The 27617-nt window shown below is 41.9% G+C and overlaps 1 protein-coding gene across 1 annotated transcript; it reads right to left on the bottom strand.

Moving 5' to 3' along the window:
• Positions 1 to 275: 275 nt before the first annotated feature.
• Positions 276 to 12413, bottom strand: fhdc1 (FH2 domain containing 1). Its single transcript, XM_071914500.2, has 12 exons — positions 11934 to 12413; positions 9728 to 9789; positions 7472 to 7574; positions 7196 to 7281; positions 6271 to 6371; positions 5103 to 5173; positions 4805 to 4912; positions 4083 to 4153; positions 3220 to 3337; positions 2854 to 3018; positions 671 to 2710; positions 276 to 631 (listed from the first exon to the last, which is right to left on the bottom strand). The coding sequence occupies exons 1-12, from the start codon at positions 12411 to 12413 to the stop codon at positions 434 to 436; spliced, it is 3603 nt and encodes a 1200-aa protein (XP_071770601.2). The 3' UTR covers positions 276 to 433.
• Positions 12414 to 27617: the final 15204 nt, after the last annotated feature.

Here is a 27617-nt window from a genome sequence, read left to right as displayed (position 1 = left end):
ACAGCTAAGCAGGCAAAAAGGCTCCTGTGTAAAAAGTGGGATTTGCCATTTGTCAGTTTAGTTTAATCTCCCACCCCCACCCCCCAAAAAAGAGAAATTGAAAATTGGAAATGAACAGAAACTGAAAAAATAAATCATTTGTATGAACAAAACTGGACCACATGGAACAGTACATTGCATCTTGCTCTTTGCAATTCAAAAAACTGATACAAAGTCGGCCAATGGAGCAACCTTATGTGGATGAGGTGACATAGCTTAGTTTGATGTTGTTGTTTTTTACCAGATTCCTGTCTTTTGCATTATATATTAGGACAAGTTCAAAGTCTGCACAGTAAATGGGGAAGGAAAGCAAATCTCAATTTACATCTAATGCAGGAAAAAGTTGTCTCTTTCTCTTCCTCCTTTCTCCAGTCAATTTCCACCATGTCCAGTTTTACTTCCAGGTTGGCTTGGAGCTTCTGCCGGATGTCACCGGGTCTCTGGATTGGATGGACTTCTCAGAAAAGCTAGCGCTCTTACGAGGATCACGTGTTAGAGGTGGTGGGGGAGTTTCGCTACGGTAGGTGCTTCGACTGGTCACCTTCACACTTTGCACCCTACGCAGGCTGGTCCCCTGGGGCCGCTCCTCACTCTGGGTGGACTGCTGCCCGCTGGTAGCCATATTGTGAACTGGAGGTGATATTCTGTTCTGTTTCGCAGAGCCTGTCTGAGCCAGGAGTGAGGGGCTGCGGGAGGGGGTGGAGGGGACAGATGGGGGACCAAGCTCCTTCTTGGTCCTGGAGGAGGAAGAGACAGTGTTACGGGCAAAGCTGGGCACATCTGAGCTGGTCCTGGGGCCCAGGGTCTGTGAACTGCTGTTCTCAGAGGAAGCCCCAGCCTGGGCTTGGGCCTGGGCCTGAACCTGGGCCTGAGCCTGGGCCTGGGCCTGGGCCTGGGCCTGGGCCAGCGCTCTCATAGTCGAGCGGCACATCTTCTCCTCGGGAGCAGGCTTGGGGATGTTCCTCACAGGTTTAGCACTGGGCTTGTGGAGGGAGGACTTCCTTGGGGTGGAATCACGTGCCCATCTAGAAATGGTGTTAGTGAGGCCACTTATCCTCTGGGCTTTGGACTCATCGGGGGGCAGACTGGAGTGTCGGGGGGGCCTGTTGGTCTTCTCACTCCTTCCTCTGGCCGGGGTGCTCTGGTCACGGAGGGGCCGGCGTGACTCGCCACTGTCATGACCCAAAGTTCTCTCTGTTCGCTTGTTGCTGCCCGTTCTAGTAAGCTTGGTAATGGGCACAACTTTGCGCATGCCCTGGTTCTCACTGGTGGTCAGAGTTCTCACACCGCGGCCTCCGTTGCCCTTGGAGGCTTTGATAGCCTTGCTCTTTGCGTGCATTGGTTTTCGACCGCTTGTCTGTGCATCTTTCTCCCCCGCCTGTTTTCCCTCAGCAGTGTCACAGCTGTCTGTGTCCCACTCTTCAGTGGTACCAGATGGAGTGACGGATGCTGCGTCCACAGATCTTGGTGCTGAAAGCTCATTGGTTGAAGTTGAAACAGACTGGTCATTGGTAGACATGGACTCCAAATTAGAGGATAGAGAGCTTGGATCTTGCTGGCTCTCCTGAACATTGCTGCAGTCGGTGGTTTTGAAGTCAGGGACCAGTCCCTCCTTCATTAGAGGCGAGCTTTCAATCTCAGAGTAATCCAAGGTAACAGAGCAATCTGTTTCTGTGCAGTCTAGTATATAAAACACTGGCTTCTTATTGGATGCAGAGGTATCTAGTGGGAGGGGCGTATCACAGGTTGTTGATGAAACTGTGCTGTTGTCCTCTTCTTCTTTCTCTTTCTGAAGAGAGGCCACAAGCTGCGTGGGATGAACTACTTTCCCTTCCCACAATACCTTGAGATCTGCCCCTCTTTCTAAAACCTTATTACTAGGTGGGATGTCCAGAACAAGATTCTTGGGAGGAGACTCTCTCTCCCTTTGCAAATCAGTCACCACCACATCCCCAAGGTTGACAAAGTGCATATGATTACTGTTATTGTTTGGACTAGGTAGGTCAAAGGCTTGAGGACCACGAACTAAAGTATGCTTCTCCACACTAATGTTCATGTGGCCTGTAATTGCTGGGTTGGGTGGTTGGTCTGGCTTCTGAAAGACATAGTAGGATCGAGGCAGAACACTGCCCTCTGACACAGATGAGTAATTGTTGTTGTTATATGGGTCCTCATTTGCATTTAGTCTTGGGGAGGAAAACCTGGCCAGTGGGCTAATGGGCTCTGTTTCTGCATGTGGAGACGTTACTGTGACCTGTCTGTCGCGCCCCAACTCACGGTTGTCATCCTGGGATAAGAGCCAGGGGGTAGTCCTCCGTTGGAGCGCTCTGCCAGACCGAGGTAGACTGTTAAACTTGGAATAGTCAGTGGGAATCCCAGTGCCTCCGAATAGCTCAAGGTATCCTTGGAGTTCGCGGTCTGCCATGGTGGTCATGGTGTGGCGGTGGCGGCGGGCACTGGCAGAGCGTCCCAGGGGGCTGTGTGGACTCTGGGATCTCTGCTGGAAGAAGTCCAGGAGGCCTTCCTTGGTGAGCATGTCCACGTCGTTCTCACTGCTGCTGCGACCGAAACCCCCGCTCTGGTCGGCACCGGACCACGCAAAACGCTTTTCCTCCAACTCTCTCAGGCGACGCTGTCTGGCTGCCTCCTTCAACTCCCGGTCCAGGTTGTCCTGAGAGAAAGAGGAAGGTGTAGAGATGTAGAGAGGCAGACAGGGGAAGAAAGAAATATCAGTAACATCAAATGAAACCAGAGACAATAACACTCCAAGCATTTTCTAACCACTAAATTCACCTCTCTTAAATAAAAGCTAACCTTAACAGCTTTCTTGAACTTGATGCAGAAGTCTTGAAAGATGCGGAAGCACTCATCCAGCTTGAAGGTGTCCTTGTCTTCACAAAAGAAATCAATGAGTGCATTCCCCTCCTTACGCAGATCCAGCCTACGTCTCTTCAGGTCCTGAAGGGTCCGTGCTGAACTCTGAGACACAAACATACATATGGATAAGTAAAGAATGTTATCATCTTGTATGGATGTAACCATCTTTCAACAGATTCAGCATCGCCTGAATTGATCACGAGTCTTTATACATTTTCCTTTTGGAAGTCACCAGTAACCAACTTTCTGTGTGTGTGTGTGTGTGTGTGTATGAAACATATTACATGAAGAATGGTGCCCCACCTGCAGAAAGGGCTCAAGCTGCTGCAGTAGCTCCTGGTCTCCTTGGACCTTCTCCTCGAGGGATCTGGTCTTAACGTATAAGGAGGAGAACTCCACCTCAATGTTCTCCACTGAGATTCTGCATGGGAACATTATAGCAGATAGACACAGATCAGGATAATGTGCTTGGATACATTTTTGTTTTTTAGTATATATAATCCCATTGCTGACTTTTCATTATGCAATTCTGCTGCAATTCTCATTATAATAGTGTTTAGAGGTATGATTTTTGACAAATCTGCTATTTGGCGGGGTGCAGGGGCTGTCAGCCAGTAAAGGTGAAGAAAGGACCACTGTAAGGAAGGCAGAGTGAAGGAGGAGCAATGTGTTCGCATATCCTGAGGGAGGGAGAGTAATCTTGGCTCTCTGGTGCAGGGGCTGTACTCTGCCACGCAAAGATGACCTTGCGAAATTGACAGAGCCTGAGAGCCACCAGGGGCATACTGCAGTCTAAACTGTACTCTCAAAGTACTGCTCTTAAGTGAAAATGTGAGCTTGGGTAATGGGTCTGGATACAATAAAAAATTAAAACACCCTCATTTTTAGCAAATGGGTATTCTCACCTTCCATCATTTACAGCTTACAGAAATGTTACAAAAGTGAATTACACATTCTGCAAATCACTTTCTTCTAGTTCTTTGCTAGTGACATAATTTTACATTATAAGGTGGCACTAGTGAATGTAAAATTTATCTTGGTCGTAAAGTTGAGAATGGAATTCCATACATGACAGGTATGAAGTTGACTGGAAGGTATTTTTTATTAACACTTTAACAAATAGATAAACACCACTGACAGTACAACACTCCTAAAGAAGCGTTTACCTGGCTGCACTCTGGACATCTTGAAGTTTCTCTGGAAACTTGAGCAGCTTCTCGTCTTTCTTCTTTGCCTCCTGAGTAGAGAGAGAAATGACACAATTTACACCCAGATCATTGGTACATGACAAGGTGGCATCACTGCTGTGTGAAAGACTACTCTTTGTTTGGTTATGTAACGGCTCGGTCAGCCACACTCGCTCTTTTCTATTTCCTCACCATCTGCCATCCACCTCCACCAGCCCTCCTGCAATATTAATCCCATCTCGTGTTTGGACACCGTTTACTCAAACACCGCTGCTGTCACAGATTTATATAGAGCAAATTCTTTGCAGCTGACAGATTAACTATTTCTTACTGTGTCTTGGACTAAAATAAATCTCACATTTCAGAATTTTAAATTTACACATTTGAAGTTTTGTGTGGTTTAACTGCAGACATCAGGGCAGACCATAGACTTTCCTATATGAAATATTCATAGACTGAAATGGGCATCCAGTTGTTAAAGTCTGATACAGAGTTACCTGTGCATTCCCTCCAAATAGAGTTACTAGTGTGCTTAAAGCAGAGTATCTTGTAGACACGCACACATAAACTTCATCATTACAGGGGAAAACAGGGGAAAATATACATGTTTATGCCTGTTTATGCATGTTTATGAAATGTATGTATTATTCTTTATACATGAAGGTGTATATTGTAGAGGTTTAGTGGAAGCCATCACTGACCAGGGCAACAAAGTGCAGCAGGTTCATTCCTGGCTTGTTGGCCTTGGTGTCAGCCAATGACAGGAGGGATGACAGCTTGAATCCCACAGCGTTGCCTGCATAGCCGCCCTGAGGATGACAATGAACAATCTCACAGATATGTAGCAAGCCACTGAATCAGACAGATAGGAGAGGAGGTGTAGAGAGAGAGAGGGAAGGAAGGAGGGAGTGCACTAAAGGTAAAAGGCTAGAAGGAGAAAGAGAGGAATCAATAGACAGTATAGTGCATGTACCAAGTGAACAAGAGTTATGGACTTACAGCATTCATGATGTTCCCCGCCTGCAGCACCAGATGCAGAATGGCATGGAGCTCCTCGCAGTTCATCAGCTCTATAGAAAGAGATCAATACAAACTCACTTAGAGAATGCAGAGCAGAACACAGCATCCCATTACACACTATTTCACATTCATTTACCACCACCCACGACAGCTATCAGCAACTAATGACAGTCCATGCCAAATTCAGAGGCAGTAAAGGAAAAGTAATCTTTTTTTTAGACCAGCTGTCCCTTTAATGCAGTAAGTAAACACTGCAAATAGTTTCAATTAAATACTGCCATAAAAATTATTCTTAATTTGTCCTGTTCAGTGTTAAAACTGATAGTTCACCCCTGCAGTGCAGCGAAAGGGTCACGGTCCTGTAGAAGAGGGTTTGAGATAAATCCAATAAAGCACAGCAAGAGAGGCAAGAAACCACGACTCAGCTAAAATGAGCCCCATTGCGACTCGCAAAAGCCCCGTTAAATATTTCCCACAATTTCTTTGAGTTTGTAATCCCCCATATTTGCTGAGCAATATGGAAGGGCTATGTGTGTTGTTGTGTGTGTGTGTATATGTGTGTGTGTGTATGTGTGCATGTCATGTGTGTTATTTTACATTGGATTACAGGCACAAGGGTACAGCAATCAAGTGTTACGTTCAACGTATATTTTATGTGAGACTGTTAAAGACTGAGCAATAACTGCAAAACTTTCTGCTGTTCTTATTCCAATGCACCAGCTCAGCCACAATGATAAAGTCGATTGCAGTACAGTCAGTATCTACTGAATTTTAATTCAACAAACTAATATCACTGAGAGAACTAATTTGTATAGTAACTCACTATCATTTAAATATACTTAAAATAATAAAAAATACAATATTCAAAAAGTAAAAAGACTAAAAATGGTCTTGAAATAAACGACAACACTACATACTGTAAAACAGCCTTGTCTTTGCCATCCATCCTCAAAATACTTTATTACTCTGTCCCTACACAGCCCCGTCTCAGGTGACACATTCCCAGCCTTTGTTCACCACTGCTGATGGCTCAAATATCTGGGTCACCTGTCTGAGCGCATGTGAGTGTAAGCGTGAGGGAGTGTGTGAGTGTGAGGGTGTGTGTCTCGGTGTGTGTGTAGCAGTGTCAGTGCCAGTGTGTTATTACCTTTAGTGGCCACACGGATGACATCGATCTCGTGGCTCATCACGGCGCAGGAAGGGAAAAACTCCTCGCGGAGGACCATGGCCTCGATTCGTACCTCAAAACTGTCAGAGTGGAGAGCAGAGGGGCGTCACGTTCACATTCACCATGATTAAATGAATGAAAGGGTTGACTGACTCATACAAAAGTACTGTATGTGCCTATCATGGACTAAGAGCTGGTGAATGCACTGCAAAGAGTTTGCATTAGTTTGAGCCTCTTCATTATCATCTGGTTAGGATGACAGGGACAGAGAGAAAGAGGAAGGACAGGCAGCAGAATGTAACTTGTGATATCTTTATTCTTTATCTTTGGCCAGATGGCAGAAGGAGATGACACTATGTTGAACTGGGGTGATATTATTGGAGAACGATATTGGGCTTGTTACTCAAAAAAGTGAAATGAATTGGAGGATGGTGGTGGGATTCAGTTTTTGGATCATTCAACTTCAATCTTATCTATTTAGAGGGATGATAAAATAATTAACTTATATTTTTGATTGGCAACTGTAATATTATTACTGAAATTTAATTAGTAATTAATTACACTACTCGTTACCGGGAAAAGTAATAATATTAGTGTAATGTGCTATCACCCAACACAAACAACACAAAAGAACATCAGGAAGGATTAGGTTTTTCCTTTCCATGAAATGTGAAAAGAGGCTTGTAGCAGGACTTAAAGCACAGCATGTGTGATTACAGTAAGAAGTGCACTATGAGTAAGACTGAGGGTCAGTGGATGGTCAGTACTAAATACAAAGCACTCCACACAAAACTATAAAACTCTGAATATTCTAAACCTCGACCCCTTTATCTTCCATGGGCCATTAATGAATTGACTTCATATTTCACTTTCATAGCAACATATGTGGTTGAGATCACCTTACCGTGGCACCTGGATCAAGAGGTACATAAAGGAGTCAACAAGTGTCAGCTTGCTCGGGTCTCCTTTAAATGCCTGTAGTTTCTTGATCTGTGGAGAGAACAGAGGCAGCAGACGCTCAGCAGACTCTACAATCTGCATTCAGTGGCTTTTATCCTCACAAGCAGCTTTATCATGCTTTGGTGTTTTATTCATAAAACTGGTGCCATTCATAGCTGGTAAAGTACACAGTGTTCTTTGCGTGCACACACACACACACACACACCAAACAAACACAGACCTCCTCAGTGTCAGGCAGGAGTTTCAGCAGGTCTTTGAGCAGCTCCGCTCCATAAATCTTGCCTTCTCCTCGTCGTATGTCTTCCACAATGGAGTGGTTGGACCTGGAAGACAGTTCAGTGACAATGTGTTCAATGACAGTGAAGTTCAAAACACACAGGTGCTCTCTTTCCGCACTCCCTCTGTGCTTACACAGGGCAGTAAATCCTCTGAGTTTCCTCTCAGAGGCACGACAGATGTCCCGGTCTGGCATGGATTTATTAACAAGGAAAACAAGCCAAAATGCTGCCACCAACGGTTAAGGGATTCACTCACTGTTTTGGACAGCAGAGGTAAAATGACAAACCTAATTTCCAGTTCCTACGTTTTTTTTACGATTGCTTTGGCCCAATTTTCACAACAGAGTTTCAATGTGCAAAGAGAAAAAAAAGAGCCAAACTGACTTGCTAAAATCTCAAAAGATGCAAAATGCTGTGCTTAGATACAAAATGCACAACTCTAAATCACAAGCTCACTTCTCAGAATACATCTCCCTCATTTAGGAACAATGTTCCAGTACTTATTACTACATATGTAGTTCGCTAAATCAGTTGAACATGTATTTTCAATCATGTCTTGTTACTTTCAGTGACATTACCCAGGTGAGTAGCACTGCAACACAATTACTAATTACTTCACCACTATATAAAAGGCTGTTAGAAAGCCTATATGGCTGTTTCAACATGGAGCAGGACAATATAGGTGGAACTGAAGGTTGAGGTCGTGGTCAGGGTTACTGCAAAATAGTAACAGAAATATTACTGTATTATTTTTACTTTTGGTTTCTTTGGGTTACTGTTACTGTAAAAAAGTCTGTGTTTTCCTTTTTGTGTCTTTCTTGCATCATGATGAACACCGTTGCATTCATTTTGCCATCTATCTAATCCAGAAATTCAGAATATCAAAAGGGAATGCATTGTTTGCTGTACAAAAGTTCAAAAAGATCACTACAGCTGAAATTGAAAACTTTTCTTCTGATCTTTCAAAGTCTAGGCAATCGTAAAAATTAGTAAGAGATGACAGTATGTATGCAAAAGCTAATAATAGTACAATATCAATGTGATGTCAAGTGGAAAGGAACAAATAAAAACAAACACTGAGTGTACTGACGCCACTGCCCAAACTCAGTGGAGTGCTGCTATAGTTGCTCTTACGACAGTCAAATGTCATGAAAATATGGTGGGGAGCAATGCAAATGGACTGTCATGCAAATAGACTTCTGAAACACATTCTGTGTCAGTGTACTCCACTATGTAATGCAATGCTCAGTTCAGTTGAACACACTTCCAGCTTTCTTGAACCAATGAAGTATAAACAATGGTGTCCCAGCTAAGTGCTAAGAAAGCCTATTAGAATAACTGACACAGATTTTGACCCTAATCTCCTACAACTGTGAATAGATTTTTCCTTAATTAAGCTAACCCACACAAACCGAAACTGAAAAATGTTTTTCAAGTTACCATAGGAGTGTTTCGTCACTAGATGCTGGTTTTCATATCTCTTGGATAAGTCAGACAAGAGCACAAACAGCTACAAAATCCCCCATGTACTCAAATGTGGGATGTGAAGTTGGATATAAAATCTATGATATTTTTTTCTAAATTATAAATCATCAATCTTATTCCCTTCAGTCTGAGTCTCAAGTCACATTGGGACCAATTAATGTTTTCCCTATGTTCATTAGCTGAAGGTCTCTCTCTCTCTATATATATATTTCTCTCTCTCTCATTCTCTCTCTCTCTCTCTCTCTCTCTCTCTCTCTGTTTCTTTCTCTCTCTCATTTATGCCCTTGTACACACATACTGCAGAACACAAAGAACCATGACATGGCACTCATGCGCACTTACTTATGGTCCTATATAGCTCAATGGATGCTAAAAATGCTAAAATTGCTAAAAATGTATGCAGTAAGGTACTGTGTAAGGTGCTTTGGATAGAAAGTGTCTGCCAAATGGCAGATATTAATACACCAGCCTCCTTCCTACACACTACTGTACTCCCCACTGGAGTGAGATGGGAGATGGTGCGAGTTATGGCCTCGTGTTCTGGACTTTTAGACCTCACCACAACTTAAACCAGTTACACAACCGCATTGAGTTTCACACTGGGCGTACTATTTCCCCCCCAGATTTATCAATGGAATATATAGCCTACATGCTCCACTGGGCTTTATGTAAGCCGCTCTCCCTCTGGTAGCAGGCGGAAGATGAAGACTTACTTCTTGAATTGCTTGAGGAAAATGCCCACATTCATCCCCCTCTTAGAGTCCAGGATGCTGATCTGAAAACAATTGAAAGATAGTGAGTCATAGTCTCCATACAAACAAAGAAACAGGAACAAAACCCTTCAGACACATAGACAAACACACACATGCGCACGTATACATGCAAACAAATCCCACACCCCTGCCTGCTCCCAATCAATGCTGGTCATTAGCCTTATGTGTGACCCCACCCCCTCTCCCACTACACACACACACACACACACCCATGACGTAACCCTTAGTCCCGCACAGTCACCCTATAGGACAACTGAAATTCCACCTGGGCCACACGTGTGGTACACGCCACCCTCACTAACAATGGCAATTGTTGGCCTGCATTGCCTTACTTTAAAAAGGTGAAGGTACAGTAAGTTCTCAAACAGAACCCTGCTCAAGATGTAATTATAGCATTTAAACAGCATTTAGACGCAGCTGTGGGTTTAATTAAAGAAGGTGAGTGCAGGTGAGGTGGAGGAGGAAAGGTAAAGAAACCATTTACACTAACTGAAGTTTACTTCCTCATACTCTAACAAGGCTTTCATACATATATTATTAAAATATACACTACCAGTCAAAAGTTTGGATGAAATGTTTTTCATTATCTTCAAGCCATTTTGATCTAAAGGCCTATGCTTAAATGCTTGAAATTTGTTTCTTAGACAAATATAAATAGTGAAGTTGATGCCTATGAATGAATTTCTTCCCAAAGCCTTTGCCTTTCCATCAAGGCTACTTTAAAGAATCTAAAATATAAGATAGTTTTGATTTGTTTAACACTTTTTTTGGCCACTGCATAATTCCATTTGTGATATTTCATAGTTTTGATGTCTTTACTATTATTCTAAAATGTGAAAAAAATAGTAAAAATAAAGAAAAATGTGGTGTGTTCAAACTTTTGACTGGTAGTGTAAATTATAATATATACATGACAACGACAATATAAAAAAAGCATAGGAGAACGCATTCCATATTAATATATGACAGGGAAAGATTAGCAACAGCTTGCATTAGAGATATGCCTCTGTGTGCGCAGAAGGTGGCTATATTTGAAACTCCCAAGGGACTGTTTAGTAATACCCAGAATGCTCCCTGCAAACTGCTCAGACTTTGAGGTTTACCCACTGCAGTCACTCCATTGTGGGAACACAGAGGGGAGTTATTCTGTGACATGAGTCTGCCTAAGTCTCACGCGGGTATTGCTTTACAGTTCACACGTTACTTTCCAGGAGTCCACAATGATGCATGCAGGCCATTGTCTTGAGTATGTACTCAAACTTAATGCATTTTCTACACTCTAAAGAAAAGGTGTAATTTAGCACCTTTATGAGTTACCTGGCTTGGCCCTGCAGGAAAACCCTAATAGGTGCAATGTAGAGCTATGTAGCGTTGTATGGCTTTTCAGCACTGAATCTGAACCTGAACCTGGGACTTTCTCATGACATCTATGATTCAGCATCTGAGCCAACCACTATGTCTTGAAGGGAGAAATTTTTCCTGTTACGTTTGCTGCAATGATGGCGGTGGACTGAAGAGTTTGCAGGCCATCGTCACTCCATTATTTGACTAATCAAACTGCACATTTCTGTAAGAGATTTCTAATGATTCCTAAGCCTGCACTATCCCACATCAGAGTATTTGAATCAATACAATAAAACAGAAGATGGATAGGGGTCAAAATAATACATTTTCACTTAAACCAATCTTTCTAATTCTGAATCTTTCATCTTTGATCTTTCACACTTAATTTGTAAAAGCTGGTTCCTCAGATCAAGAAAGTTTTGAAAACAGTGCCATACCATGTAAATAAGAACACTTTTAGAACCCTTATTGTTTGACGTGCATATGTGGCGTGTAGCTTATATAATTGTCTTTTGTACAGAGGAAAACATCTCAGTTCCTAGAGTAGACGAATATATTGTGGGGCTCTGAAAGGTGGTTGTATAAGCAGGTGCTTTGTGTTGAACATAGTGATTTCCCAGAATAAGTAGACTGTGGGGACAAACTGTCAACTGTTCAACTAGACTCATCCACACCTGCACAGTAAAGGAGTGTTTTGTCCTCTTTGTCACTGTCAAGGCAAGTTTTGCAGTGTTTCATTCACAATACAATTCCCATAGCTGAATGGAGCTGCCACTGTAATGGACTGATGCCACCCACTCACCTCGTCCTTGCTGCTCTCCTTGAAGGAGCGGGAGCGGGTGACACGGAAAGCGGGTCCGGTGGTCGGCGTTGCCCCCCGCGCGGCCATCACCGCCTCCTCCTGCTGCCCGAACAGCTCCTCCACAGAGCGAACGTCGATCTGGTACTGCTGCTGCCGCACCGCCATGGTCCAGATGTTGGGCTTCCCGCGCACCTTCTCCTCGGGGATCGGCTTCCAGAAGAAACTCCGCACGCGCCGCTTCTTCCGCACGTTGTGGTTGGTGGACATGGTGGACGGAGGGGGCGGGGGCGGGGGCGGCAGGGGAGGAGGAGGGGGGGCTTCATGCTGGGAGGTGTCAGGGGTGTCGCTGAGGGAAGGCAGGGTGGAGTGAGTGTGTCCAGACATAGAGGAAGGGTCAGAGGTGGTGGTGGAGGAAGCGGCGCAGCTGCTGCCCTCGCTGCTGCAGCCCTCTGTCTCATTGGTTGTGGACGGACAACTCATAACACGCATCACAGTGCGGCACAAGGCAGGGCCCGGTCCCGAGGACAAGCTGTCAGCATATGAGCTCCGTAAACACTCACTGCTGTGACAGTGCAGTTCACAAACTGAACAAGGTATCTGTTCAGTACTGCTTCTTTTTCACAGTGATTTTTAATGAAGCTTTCTTTTAAGTGTATCAGTTCAATTCTGAGGAACCTACAGAATTATATTCTCCGAACATCAAAATGGTTGCCGCAGGATAAGTCCCCTCTCTGTTCGAGGAGGGCGTCCCTTCATCTAGTCACAATGAAGGGAGCGTGTTCTTTGATTCTGTCCATCTCCATCACTCAGCTGGTCGTCCATCGTGCTGCGCAGGGCCTTTGAAGGTTTGCTCCCAGGGGAAGGGGGGGGATGGTAATGGCCATGGAGCTACAGGAGAAACAAAAACAACACAGGACAGGATTATACAGAGGTAGTCATGCATGTTGTCATGGACAATCTGAAATTAGGGGAAATTAAGGGGTGCGACAGATCAAAAGAGAAGGGGTACCCAGTCAAAGGAGCTCACAATAAGGAAATGGCAAATCCTACTGTTTATTTTTGGGGTCTTTGAAGTCAGGCTGTGGGGTGTAAAATGGTGAGCGACATTACACACACAGCATAGCTTTTGTCATAGTGTTTAGTATCGTTTTCATTCTGAAACAGTTCTTATGTAGCGGCCATAATGACACCTAGAAAAAACTACAAAATTAGTTGCAGATTAAGGCAATAATGTAATTTCCACAAAGACTCATTTAAGGTGAAAGCACTTCACATATATGTATTGTATTGTATTGTGTGGTGCAATGGTGGTCAACTGGTTCTGCAGCAGGACACACATTTGACCTCAAAGTCGCAAAAAATATCAGCTAGGTTGTTCTTTGTGAGAAGAATCAAATAAATGAATTTGCTCTATTTATATACATATATGATCAAAGATGTTTAATGAGGATTGATTGATTTTGTTTGAGTGGTTAAATTTAAAGTTATTGCATTTTCAAAAATCCATCCAATCTTAAAGACAGTTTCAGACTCCAGTCAACGCATCACAACTGAACTTGGTCTTGATTGGCTCCAGTCACTAACAATTGCTAGAATCCTTCCAATCAGGAGGTTTGCTTCATTGGAATTAGAGGAGCTGGTGTTGTCAGCCAATCAGAGTCCAGTATTGTGACTGGTCTGCCTGTGAGGACTGAGTATTGAAATTCTTTCAATAAATACCTTTTTAACTAAACTACAAATTTAACAGGCAAGGGAATGGGACACTTTCAGTGTATCATGTTCGGATGCATTAACTGACAGGCATGGACACACAAAAATCTGATTTTGCTCACAATGTTGTCAAATCTTTAACGCCAGATATGGAAGCGGTCAGGTTAGCATTGTGATCAGAATTCTAAATGGTCTGGACGCAATCCAGTCACAGTGTACAAAAAAGCAATTTAAACAGATGAGAACAGTATGCAAGAGAGGAAGAACGGGAAAAAGTAGTGCATATGCAGATATAAATAAATACACTTACAGGAAATGCATAACAGACATTTTCAGGCCAAGTGTGGATGAACAGCAATCTAATCTCATAAAATCTGATCTTCAGAGTCAGATCTCAAAAATGACATTGAAATACCATTGTAACTAAAGCCTTAGACTTTTGCATAAAGTATTCCTTCCTGGTTAAATTATCCATATTTCAATATGGAAAGCACCCATAAGATAGCACTCATTATTATCCAAGTAAAGTAAAAAGGTTATTAGGTAACAAGAAAAAGCAAGGCACACGGTGGGAATTTGCTTCCTTTGCACATCCTCCTGAAAAACACAGATGCACTATCTAGAGTCTGACATTTGCAGTGCCAGCACCGGAGCTAATAGGAATAGCTGGTGGGGTTTTTAACGCCTCAATGCGGACAGACAATAACTTTCAAATGACACACAGATGGGGACTGAGACTCTAAACTTCTAGTCATTGGACAATCTCTCCAACATCCAGACTACCATAGTTTGAAATAACAATCTTTCAAAAAAATCTGAGGAACACCACAGTTCTTCAGAGGATTATTTATTCAACACCATAATTAGTGGTTATTGATGGGAGAGTAAATGAGTACGGGAAGACTCAACCGCACTCCCTCAACCTCAAAGATTTGCCTCTTTGTGAAAAATCCTCATCAGACCATACGGGAAGCAAGTACTTGGGTTTCCCCCTCTTTGTTGAGCCAATGGTCACACAGTAGCTCTGTGCTGGAGGAATACTGGCTCTATTTCAGGACAACGCATCACTCACTCCCATAGTTGACATGGCTACAGTGATCTGATACTCCGTCCAGCCTAAACAAAGAAATGGATAGCAGATCTGACAACAAACAGGAAACGAATATGAGGCATGATGGCGATGGGGTGGAAATATGTTGATTTCAGCAAGCTAATGGTAAGAATTTGGTTTCAGGGCAAACAATCTGATTCAAGATCAGTTGTTCTGTCTTTGCTCCTTCAGGGTGACGTTTGAGGATGACATGGGATTTTTTTTTTTCAGATACACACCCTAAACATCGATGGCGGGTATCAAACGTTGTGCTTCGACAATCTACTTGCTACCTCTTATCCAACTTTTCATGTCACGTCATGGCGGGAAACTCACATTAGTTCGCAGCCAGTCCACCTGATACCCAGCGATCTTTACTAATTAATACAGCTGACGTCACGAATGGCTTCATATTGCCAGCATCAGCATGCACACTCAGCTGCCCTGTCCTCGGAGCCAGACCACATCGCCGCTCATGTCTAATTCATAGGGACTGTGAGTCTGAGCATCTGACCCCACACTGAGTCATCATCCCCCTCTGCGCCGCTGAAAGGTGCCTGGACTAACAGATGCTGCGGAGGAGACGCGAGAGCAGAAAGGGTTAAAATGTCTGATACCTCACTCATCGCTTTTACCTCCCTCTTTTCATTCGCCGTCATCTTTGCTGCATCGTCAGCTGCTTTCAAGTTGAAGGCACACGCACACACACACACACACACACACACACAGACACACTTGGAGACACCCTGCAGTTTTCCTGCCAGCACTGTAACCGTAGTGAAGCAGACATCTGAGCAGAGTGTTTACGCTCTTGGGCTCCAGGTCTATAATGCTATCTCCCTGAAACATCAGCTTGGTGGCAGATTGATTTGTGGCATTTCATATTCTTTTCATTTCAAAAATACATAGGAAAAGACAACAACCAACATGACATGACTACAAACAACAAGGCTGTTTCCGACATAATTTGCCGTACATGATTTACAGAGGAGGAAACACAGCTATCCGTAACACTATACAGAAAAGCCCTGAGGGACAAAACGCAGACTGAGAGACTGTTTGAATACTCTGCCTGGATGAACACTGACAGATTGTGGCTCTGCTCCTAAAAGTCCACCTGTTGTCGACCCTGAGGCATTCTCACTCCTATCAGTCTTCATTAGTGACAAGGGCCACCACACCCAGCACTCTGACGGCTCTGATGGGTAACGCAGCATGGCTTAAAAAAGGTCAGAGTTAACATGAAGAAAGAAATGGTCTTCTGCAGAATGCCATCTGGAGGAAGGCTAGCCGGAAGAGAAGGCGAGAAGCTTGTTTTACGCCTTTGGGGTGATGTACTCGCACAATAGAGGAATGGAGAGATTGCCCAGCTATGCACAGAACTGACAATGGTGTGTGTGTGTGTGTGTGTAAGCTTGTGTGTGTTTGTTTTTTTTTATTGTATAATAAACCTGCCAAACTCAAAAGGTATTTAACTGGAGGTGACTGTCAACAGGAATCTAGGGAGCCACCAAATACAAAACAAATAAAATCCACACCCACTTAATGTGTAAAGCTGGAGGTCAAGGCGCCGCCGCTGGCTTTAATCCCCTGTTGCTAACTTCCAGTTCAATTTCCTGAGGGCTAGTGAGCCCCCACAGAGCCGAGGTCTTTCACTCACACTGTAGGGGCAAAGGGCTGCGTTCACAAGGGATTTGGCCAATCCTGCTCCATCATCATTGCCGTGGAAACGCTCGTTAGCAAGGAGCAGTTTTGCGTAGCTCTCAGTGGGGCGATGGCTCTGTCGCTGTTGAACTTGTTTCTTTCTGATCCCTCCAATCACCTTGATGTCTGCAGTAATCATGATGGTCTTTTATTGGCTCTGAGAGGTTTTTTTTTCCATGATTCGTTCACCTTGAATAAACTGACATTCACGTTATTGTTCTGATATATCTAATATGTATATAGATACAGAGGACTGAGCAGAAGAAGAGGTAAAGTGAGGTAAGCCCCTTATGGATAATGCTGTAGTATAATAACAGTGGTGGAAAAAGTACTCAAATCCTTTAAGTAAAAGTAGCAATTCCATAATGGAGAAATACTCCATTAAAGGTCCTGCATTCAAAATTGTACTTAAGTAAAAGTATAGAAGTATTAGCAGTAAAATGTACTTAAGTATCAAAAATAAAAGTACTCATGATCAAGTGTTAATTATTGATGCATTAACCTGTAAGAAGTATTTTAATGCTGTAGGTCTAACTACTCCATATACTGTTGGGGAGTTTAAACTCTGCAACATATTTTATGAGCGTATTGTATGTTTTGCATGTAAAACCTTATTCTGCAAGGTAAATAGTAACTACAGACATCAGATAAATGTAGCGCAGTAAAAAGTACAATATTTTCCTCTGAAATGAAGTGGAGTGAAAGTATGAAGTCTCCCAAAATGGAAACACTCAAGTAAAGTGCCAGTAACTTTTAAAATTGTACTTGAGTACAGTACTTGAGTAAATGTACTTAGTTACTTTCCACCTCTGATAAATAATCTACTCCACCTATAACTCTTTCCAAACTCATAACAGCTTTCACCATGCAGTTAAATCAGGTGTGTTAATGACTTCCCACTGCTTGATCCCTGAGAATTTTATAAAACAAATGTGGATACACCGTTTCTTTCAGCACTTTGATTCTGTTATTCTCCATCGTACAGCAGCTCAATATGTTTTCTAGGCTTAGTTGGCTGAATAAGACTGCATACCCACTTGGGAACTCTCCCAACCGCACTGGTTTGTCTCTCTTATTTCCATGACTTGTTTACAAGGGAGAGGACACACAATAGCTCTGAGAATTGAGCATATTCTGAGCATGAACACACACACACAGACACACACACACACACACACACACACACTACCCAGACTACTACTGCCCAGATACCAAGACAAAAGGACCTCGTTGCCAAAAATCCTCTTTCACACACAGAGGATATGAAATGACACCTTTTAGGTGCGTGTGGCAAACAAAGACAAACATTTACAGTACAGCTGTCCCTGGCAACAGCAGAGATACTGCAGTTCATCATTCAGATGTGGCAGAAGGCGACAGATTGCAGCAATGCCTCTTTTTTTTTTCTCAGAGGACTGCGGTTAACGCATCCAAGCCATACACATCTGGTCTATCCATTTCATAAATCACCGGCATACACGAATCCTCCAACAAAATCTTGTTAAAACTTATCATGTGTAACAGTTTTTCTGACATTCATTTTTATATACCTCTGAATAAACAGCTGTGGTTGCACTTTGCATTATCCAGACAAAATGTGTCAAAGTGTCTGACACTGTCTAACATTTTATCACCTCATATCAAAGCTTGTGTCATGTACAAATAACACCAAAATACGACAACAAAATGCACCAGAATAAACAGTCTAGTTGAGAAACAGCGTGGACAAGGAACCCATTATTCAGGAAATCCTGGATTTATCAAATATTTTAAAAGATTGAATGCTTAGTACTTTTATGTCTGCATTTTCTAATTGCACTTTGGCAGGAACTGATTGAATATATTATTCATGTTCCCATGAATAAAGTAACCCCTCTTCCAATGCAAAGCTGCTGCTGTCCTAAGCAGAGGCACTCACCAATGCTGACCCAAGGTGAGACACCTACTATGAACGTCTAGGTTAATGAAATATTCAGAACCTAGGAAGCAACATGTACTTGACTGGCAAAGTAAATATAAAATATGGATACTCTCAGTGAGTTTATCTCTAAAAGGTAGGCAGAATTTCTGCTATCTGGACATTTCACACAAAATATTGCTACCTGCATTGATGTAACTCATGTGGGATTTCACCTTTGAAGCATCAATGGCTTTAAACTTCCAAGCTCTCAGCCCACTCCCTAGATACGAAGAGATAAAGATTTTGACTTGGGGTGAGCAAATAGATCAGTGGATGTGTCTGTACTCTGTCCACTAGCTGTCAGATGGGATCCTCATCATCATGAAAGTCTTCCTTTATTTCCTCTACTCACAACCTTACTGCCTATCTTTTGACTATTGTTCAAACGCTGTCTGCTTCTTCTTTCATGTCAGTGTTCCCAGTGTTTTTATCTCAAGGCTGCCCTAACTCAATCCCTGATAAAAGGCAGAAGGCTGTAATTATTTGGGGTCAAAGAAGGAAATCTGATGTATTAAAACAATATTTGATAGAAAACTTCACAAGAATGATGCATAATGAACTAGGTTACATCTAGTATTGAGTGTAAGAGATTTGCTGCATTTGCAGGCCAACAACCCCCAGAACCATGTGTGATCGGTTGTGCACAGTGGATTAACGAGGCTGCAACAGAACTCAACAGTTTCTTCACTCTCAAATCTGCAAAGCGGGTTTCAGAAGATTATCACAGGGTGTTATTTGTCTACAGTGAGGAATGAAATCCTAATGAGGCCAAGGTACAGCGCATGGCACTCCACACAATGGGAAATGAAAGCTTCCATATTGACCAACGTGGGTCTTCTCGTCACGCGTTTATCTTCCACTGGTCAGCTGAGAAGGTTCTGCCTCACTGATTACCAATAGAGTAACAAATAGGCCTACATTATCATTGTTCCTACTCAGCATCTGGTTATGCAACAGTGCTGATGCCAAGACAATATAGGAAATACACAACATTGCCTATATTGTCTATATTGTCTTTCTTACAATGACAGTAACCTTAATTATGGCTGTGTAATGTTTTGATTTATATTTGATGATTTAAAAGATGAAAAAAGAAGCAGCACAAAGCATCATTATAAAATCTACAGCGCAGCGTTCTCCAAATGAAAAAGAAGTGGGAACAAAACAGTGGAAGTCCTACTCATCTAGTTTGATTTGCCCTCTATTAATGATCTTCAGCACGGTAATTAATTTCACCGAAAAAACTGTCCCCTATGTTCCTCTCACATGACTCAGAATTGGCCCACAATTCATAAACGTTCCTATAAATAGACGACAATTCAGTCTCTCTGCATCAAAGTCCCATTCAGCGTGAAAGGAAGGCTGTCGGCTGGAGGTGACAGTAACAACTCTTTAATTCATATTAATAGAATCAGAGTAGCGTGTGATCAGCTAATAACTGAGCTTCTTTTTTTGAATTGAGCATGTTCTTCTACCAAGCCTCATACTGATTGATTTTATCTATTTTCTCAATACCACTGACAAGACAACTGGCTCAGCTGCAGTGAATGAAAGACCCCCTTCCATAATTATTAACAGGTTCATCTTAAACACTGATCCCTAGCAGCTCTCAATAAACAGATCTATCATGCAAATCTATAGAAAAAAGATCTATCAAGCCAATCACATGCATTACAACCCTCCATCTTTATTGACTCTGTAGCACAGGGATACATCACATTATATCCTGCAGACTGCTGAGGAAGAAAGAACTGAGGAAATGACATTAAACCAGCCTTGTAGGCAGGTAGCTCAGTACCAGTGCATCATTACTTTCTGTTGACACTATGAAGAAATTATTAATGATATGGACATCTTATTATGAGAATTAAAAGCTGCAGAACACCAAACACAAGGATTGCATAACGCAGTCACAAATCATACTATAGCTTACATCAGCTCTACATCACAGGGCCGCTGTATGGCACCATGTTATAAATATTGCTCTGCCATGGGCAAGGCCTGCCTGGTGGAAATACATCTGCACAAAAAATGCAACATGTGACTGTTCAGTCCGAACCCCAAAATGGTCAGGTCCCTTGCCTATGCCTCCTGTAACACAAACACCTGCAGTCTCAGAGAACTAAGGATTTTGTAAAGACTGTGTGCAGACACAGTAGACCTCAACACAACATATCCCCAAGCTTAGAATAAATCTGCTAATAACAGTCTGTGTCTGAAACAAGGTTTTCAGAATGAAAAGATTAAAGCTGCCAGTTTGCAGGACGCCCCACTCTGCTCTGTCATTGTGTGTTCAAAGAGGCTATAGACAGGTTCAGCTAAGACTAATATGAATGACTATCTTACCTGTAACATAGGTTACACTGTGCCTGTCAGCTAACCTGTAACTGAAGAGGGCATTCTCATAATCATATAGCCAAGAGTAAAATCTTTGCAAATCTGATTCAAACAAACAGGGATCTGTGCTTATCCTCTTAACAACTGACCAAGCAGAAAAAGGTTTTGAACACTCACTCACATTAAAGTTGTCCCATTTAAGGTACATGTTGCTGAGCAGCAGTTTGCTTAGCACCTCATATCTGAAATAGGAATGATACTATGCCGCACAATAACAATAAATCTTAGTCATAATGACATAACAGCCTCAAACGTACTTTCAAGACACTGAGAGAACCTCCAGAGGCACAAAGGAAACATGTCAAATCACAAAAAACTCTCCTAATGAAAGAAAAAACATAGAGAAGTATTTCATTAGGAGGAAAAGTAAAGCAGGAGAAACAAAACCCACTCAGCCAAGGTAATGACAAGAAGGGATGGATTGGGACAGCTAGGCTCCAGATCAAAACAAAGCTTTGAATCTTTCCCCGTTTGTTCTTTTGTTAACAGGTGATCAGTGTCTCGCCTGCAGCAGACCACTGCCTCTGTCTGTCCTCCGGCTCTGGGGTCCAGTTGTTGGTTTGGGAATCCGAGCCTGATGCCAGGATTAGCTTTAGGCAAATTTTGTCGTAGCTGTTGTTGTTATGCTTTACAGCGTTGCTATTACAAATAAATATTTGGCATACAAGCTTACACAAGCTTAGTCACCACAGTAGAGAACATAGGATATTTTTGCCTATAACAACACACATATTGTTTGATCATGTAAAAAACTGGCTAAACAAATGGCTTAAACCAATATTACAACCAACAAATCCTGAAATAAGGTGCAGGTTATTAAGATGTACAAGGATGAGAAAGGAGAAAATAAGGCAGGTGTTTGTGTAGCCATAGAGACAACGGGAGGGGAACACGGAGGGAATGCAAACATGTTTACATGGCAGTGGGGAAAACTGTAAGCCCAAGGGCAAAGACGCAGAGCAGGCTTCATTAGAATACACTTTAATACCTGAGAAACACTACTTACAGGCGTCCTATACACGCGGATCGCATTACAGACTCACACATAACAAAACAGAGCAGCCCATAAGCAATATTCATGAATCCCCAAAACAATATTTATCTAGATAACACACCTGGGGCATTTGAGGAATATTGCGTCATTATTTCAGTCCTGAATCCTAATTCACAAAAAGCAAATACAGACATATTTGGAAAAGGTGCAGCAGTTGTCAGTTACTGCTTCCAGCCAGGTTCAGTCTTTATTTTTCCACAGTTCATCACAATGACACTCCTTATTTAAAATTTCCCTGCCTCATTTTTTTGGTAAAGATTATTTGTTTGGGAATGTTTGGCAAGAGGGAGTGGGGGAGAGAGAGGGGGATGACATGAGACAGGGGTCCCAGGCCAGATTTGAATCCAGGACATTGCAGCCTCATGACATGAACCTCAGCCAACTGAGCCACCAGGATGCCCCAATTTCTTCCTCTGTCTGAAGGTTTTTTTTTTATTTATAGTTTGTTTTTATCACAGCTTAAAAATAAAGTGCAAGAACAGGTTTTCGGGCAATAAAAAGCATTTGAGATGACCAGAGTTGGCAACAACTATTCAGCCCCTCCTAGCTCCCACACAAATAAATCAAGTCGCCCAATATCTTCCTCCTTGGGATGACGTCAGAGAATTGAGTTTTCCATGTTAGTCTCTGCCTCCACAGCAACCGGGGTGATACCACCCTCCCCCTTGACCTGACCCTGGGAGAAACTTTTTTTCACTGGGGTATTGTTCCCAACACTTGAATGGATTGCCCTCTAATTCATCTCAGCATGTGAAATAGCACAAAAGCCAAGGAAGCCAGGGTCTGGGGTTCAGAACAAAACCAACAGAGGCAGAGTTATAAAGCCATACATGTTGAACCGTGGGCTGGAGGGTCACACTGCTTCTGTTGGGACTCCACAACATCCACTACATCACTGCTCTCTGCTCTTATAATCACTTCATGTAGATACATTTGACAAAAAAACAAGAGACAAACTTCAAATAAAGGTCTCTGTCCAATACTTGTAAAATGAGGATCATGCAAATAGGTAAAACAACCAACTAGGCAAATCTTAACCAATCATTTGGTAAGGCAGCCTCTGCTGACAGAACTAAAGATCTGATCCGGCTTACTTGCAACATGTATAGGCTACTGTAGTTTAGTATGAACTCAGACATCTCATACTCATAATCAGATATCTACCATATGGGAAAAGTGACACCTAGTTTTTTTATTTCTGAAATGAGAGTAAAACTCATTTTAGAAAAATATTTAAATGAATAGCTATTTTAAGACCTTGAAATAGGATAGAATCATCCACATTTTTGAGCTATTAAGTGCTACACTTGAGTAATATATTTTGGTTAAAATGGACATGTGGTTTGGAATGAAACCCTGAGAACAAACTCTTAATGCTTTCTATGCTTACATTGCCAACAACACATAGACCAACAGATCAGCATATTAAGGGGATATGTGGTGCTCTAAAAACTACACAAAATCTTCAGAATGATGTAATTTTGTACCTTAACTGCATTGCAGAACATAGCCTGTTGTCACCTTTGATAAATAAAAAAAAAGAAAAGAAATAGCAGCGACAAGGTTAAATGCTCGCAGCTCATCCTAAACGGTCTGGAGATCACAAACCGACCCCACGCTCATCACAACATGATGACTTTTCACAGCAGAGGCAGGTCATTGCACAGCCCATTGCACATTCACAGATGCCGTGCGGAACAAGTGCCTCATAATTACAGAGATAAATGTCCTGCATGACTTACCGGAGAGATGAGAGGGCTTTGTCGGGACGCGTAATCCGCTCGGTCACCGTTTGAGTTAGTAGGAATACTTTTCAGAGGAGAAAATCTGTAGCCTATTAGCGGTTCGGGTGTTAGGTTGTGAGTGAGCTGCTGGGATCCTGCGAGCCTTCAGTCCGAGCCCGCAGCAAACATTGCAGGGCGGCGGAGCAGCAGCAGCAGCAGCAGCAGCCAGACGGCGGCGTGCGCTCTCTCGTACGTGATTGGGCCAGGTGGACGAGGCGCGCACACGCCTTCCTTGCCACGCACAGCTTGTGACCACTGGTGCAATGCCACTCGCTGATCACAAGGCTATGATCAGTGATAGAGAGGTAAATAAAGAAGGTGGTATCATATGAGCCAGTGGAGGACAAACCCACCTAGTCTCAGTTTACCCGCTTTCTTATTGGCAGAACAGAGGACACCCATCTTTTTTAGGCTGACACTCATCTCTCTGAAGTCATAGCACACAGCAAGCTAAGTAGTATCACAATGATGTAAATTAAAAGAAGACAGGGTATTTTAAAAGGAAAAGGCATAGGCTACATGTATAACTTTTTTTGTTGTATTTGTCACTACATCACTGATAAGGTCCCATAGCTATAAAGCAGACAATCCTCTGCTGGGTGGACTGGAAATTATACATTTTCTAATCCTCTTTTTCTACCCCAAGATCAAGATTACAGAATCCAGATTTGCAGTCTTCAAATAGACCTCTGTCTGTCCATCTGTTTTACTAACAATGCTAAAAATAGTAGATGAAAAAGTGTAAAAGAGAGATTACATGTTACTTTCATTCCCTTATCTGCAGTATAAGAATTCAATGTCTATAAGTAATTAAAGACACAATTCTAAGTCTTGTTGGATAGGCTGTGCTTTCCCCACATCTTCACCAGTTACATCACCGTTTCTGAGTTAAAATACCTTCATGTCTGTAAATCCACCCAGATTCCACCCTTCCAGTAAGATCAAGATTATCCTGATTTTTGGCATCAAAACTATCCTAATCTCTGCCTTTGAGTTCTGATAAACACAGAAACAACTTTTAAACCAAATCCCAATCTAAATGAGCAGAATCTTATCAGTTTTGACAACCCAATTTTCAGATTCAATCCAATCCCATTAGTGAAATCCTAGCAGAAGAGTTTTGGGAAAACACTGGGCCCAGAAGACGACTTGGAGCCAGGGACAGTGAAGCCTACACAGTATGTGGCTGTCACTCTATTGACCTGAACTTAGCAAGTACAGACAAGATGATAAACAGTGAAATCCTACTGCCCGTTATTAATAAAGCCATGAATTAATTAGTTCCCTGTCCCTTCATCAGCAGCCCCATTTCTAAATAATACATCCTCTCTACCCTGGAGCTATTCATCCCTTGCTGAGGTGGCATAGCTAATATGATTTACTCATATGGGGATGTGAACCAATTATGCAAAACAGAGCAAATGGTGTGCAATGCTTTGTGTGGTGGTTGCATCTATTTTGCAGACAGGTAAATATACCTTTTGGGTGTATCATGTCAAAAGCAGAAGAGCATGTTGATTCAAAATTCTCCTCTAAGATGACCAGTTAAGAAACCACAGATATTAATTATTGTTTGTGTTAAGTCCTAATGACCAATAGGAAGCCACAGCCTTTGCTGTGGGGCACTGAGGGAGTTAGCAGTCATATGAGTGTGCTGTATAATCGCTCAGTGAGCACTTTGGCAAATGGGCTTGGGACTCATGCGTAATGTGGTGGATTGGCTGTCAGTCAGGATGCTGAATCATTCAACAGTGTTAACACACACAAGCATTCATGTATTGTTGTGCCTAAGACAAGTCTGAGAGGTGAAATAAGTCGCTGGAATAAAAACTGGCTGAAACAAGAATGTAGCCTAGCTTTTACTGCTACACCTTGATGAGAGCAGTACACTCCACAATGATAAAATTCACTTATAACATGTTACTGTCACATCTTGCTTGTGTTCTCAGTGGGTTGGTTGAATTTTTCATGTGTTTTCAGATTAAAAACATCATTTAAAAAAATATATAAACCATAAGGAAAAGATTTACAGTAATACACGAATACAGTATAACGAAACAAAAAGCCCTGTTGTGCTGAAACAAACAGCCTTGGTGTGTATGAATAAATAATGCTTAGGCCACAAATCTACAGACAGAATTTGATCAATTAAACAATTGAGTCATAAAAATTGTCAAACAACTTGTAGTTGATTATTTATCCTCACACTTGGGGAGATAAATAATCAAGCGGACTCAACTGAGGAGCTCAAGCAAGCAAAATCAGTTTTATCTTTTAAATCTCTTAAGAAGCACTTTTATGAAAAAAACTGTCCATTTTTATAAGTTCAATTTGTATCTACCTTGATTTTATTACTTGTACTTTGCAATTGATGACTTTCTGTCTTTCCTTATGCTGTAACGCACTTTTGAAAAGTGCTATAGCCTACTGATAACGTTTCTTCAGGAAGTAAACAATATAGCAGTGTTTCCTATGTGAAACATTCTCACATTGTAATATATAACACTATCTCATAACTAAATTGTTCTTAATTCCTATCCACTGAAAAACTTTCAACTAAAGTATGGTGAAAAATCAGCAATGTGAGTTCAAGCAAGGTTCAAACTGATTGGTTAACTTACAGTTGCTTAGACAATAGTTCTAAAGAGCCATATTTAAATGTAGAGTGTAGCCACAGATAAAACATTTATCTGAGGTTTTGCTCAACATCCTCTCAGTACATTATCAAGGCTTTTCTGAGGATTACCAAGATCCTGTCAAATGTATAACTTTGGGTGTGGTGGGCTCATGGTTATGAGAAACCAAGGGGAATCTGCCAGCACCTGCACTTGAATAAACTCAAACAAGACACAATGACACGGTTCCAAACAGAACCAATAAACTTTAGTGATAAGTTCAACCCATTCATCTAAGACACAACAGCAATTTGAATCCTTATGTCAACAGCACATGCTATACAATAACCCACTGTTCTCTGTCTAGGAAGAAAAAGGTTGACAGGGGGAGTTACAGAAAGCCAGAAAAGGGGCACAACACGTGCAGAGCCATCTTTTAAAACTTTAACAGTTTACTAATTTAACTGAAAAACATTTTCCACTGTAATTCCATTGTAAATTCTGTGGACATGTCATTGGCTATACTGTCGTTTCTTACCCCTTGATGATTTTATCCTTTTTGCTTTAGCCCTCTGTCAGCAATAAGCCAAGTCACATGCATAGGCCTTGCTTCAAATGTCTCTCTGTAGCCCCTGGTGGTGACACCAAATACAGATTATTAGACTGACCATACCAGAGTAGCACTTAGCAACTCCCACTGCACACACTGCTGCCCTAAAGCATGAACAAAACCACTGGAGACACTTTCTAAAGAGAAGAAATTGTTTTATTTTCCCAAAGATGTTGCACAACTTTCAGAACCTTTTTAACTCAACATCTGTTAATGTTTCATTATTACAAAGGTATTGATCCACTAGTACATACTAGTACTAGTACATCCACTAATGAGTCCTCAGGAAAAACAAAGCCAAATGGCAGCATTCATCATAGACTATATATACCCAAGGTAAAATAGAGGAAATTACAAATATATATTCATCTATGCATTATTCCAGGGGAACAACAGATTGATGTACAACATACACACTCTGAAACTGTTATACTGAGCCATAGGAAAAGTACAAATCATCAAATTGAGGACATGACAGCTGGCTATCAAAACCAGTGTATGCTCCCTTTGAAAAATACAATTTAGCCCAATGAAAGAAACGGTTAGCAGCTCAGGCAGAGGATGCTGGTCTTTCAAATTTACAAAAAACAAACAAAAAAAAAACAAGTTTCTCAAGTCAACTCCATTTTGGTTTACATCTTATCTATCATACAGTTCTTACAGGGTTTTGTAATTAGTCTCAAATTCATACATGTGCATATGTGCTATATGCATAAATATCTTTGAGAAGAGTACATAATGTCTTCAAATAGAATTACAG

The sequence above is a fragment of the Centroberyx gerrardi genome, chromosome 3, assembly GCF_048128805.1.
Source record: "Centroberyx gerrardi isolate f3 chromosome 3, fCenGer3.hap1.cur.20231027, whole genome shotgun sequence".
Lineage (NCBI taxonomy): Eukaryota > Metazoa > Chordata > Actinopteri > Beryciformes > Berycidae > Centroberyx > Centroberyx gerrardi.
Note: the sequence above shows the minus strand (reverse complement) of the source record. Positions and strands in the feature narration are given on the sequence as shown.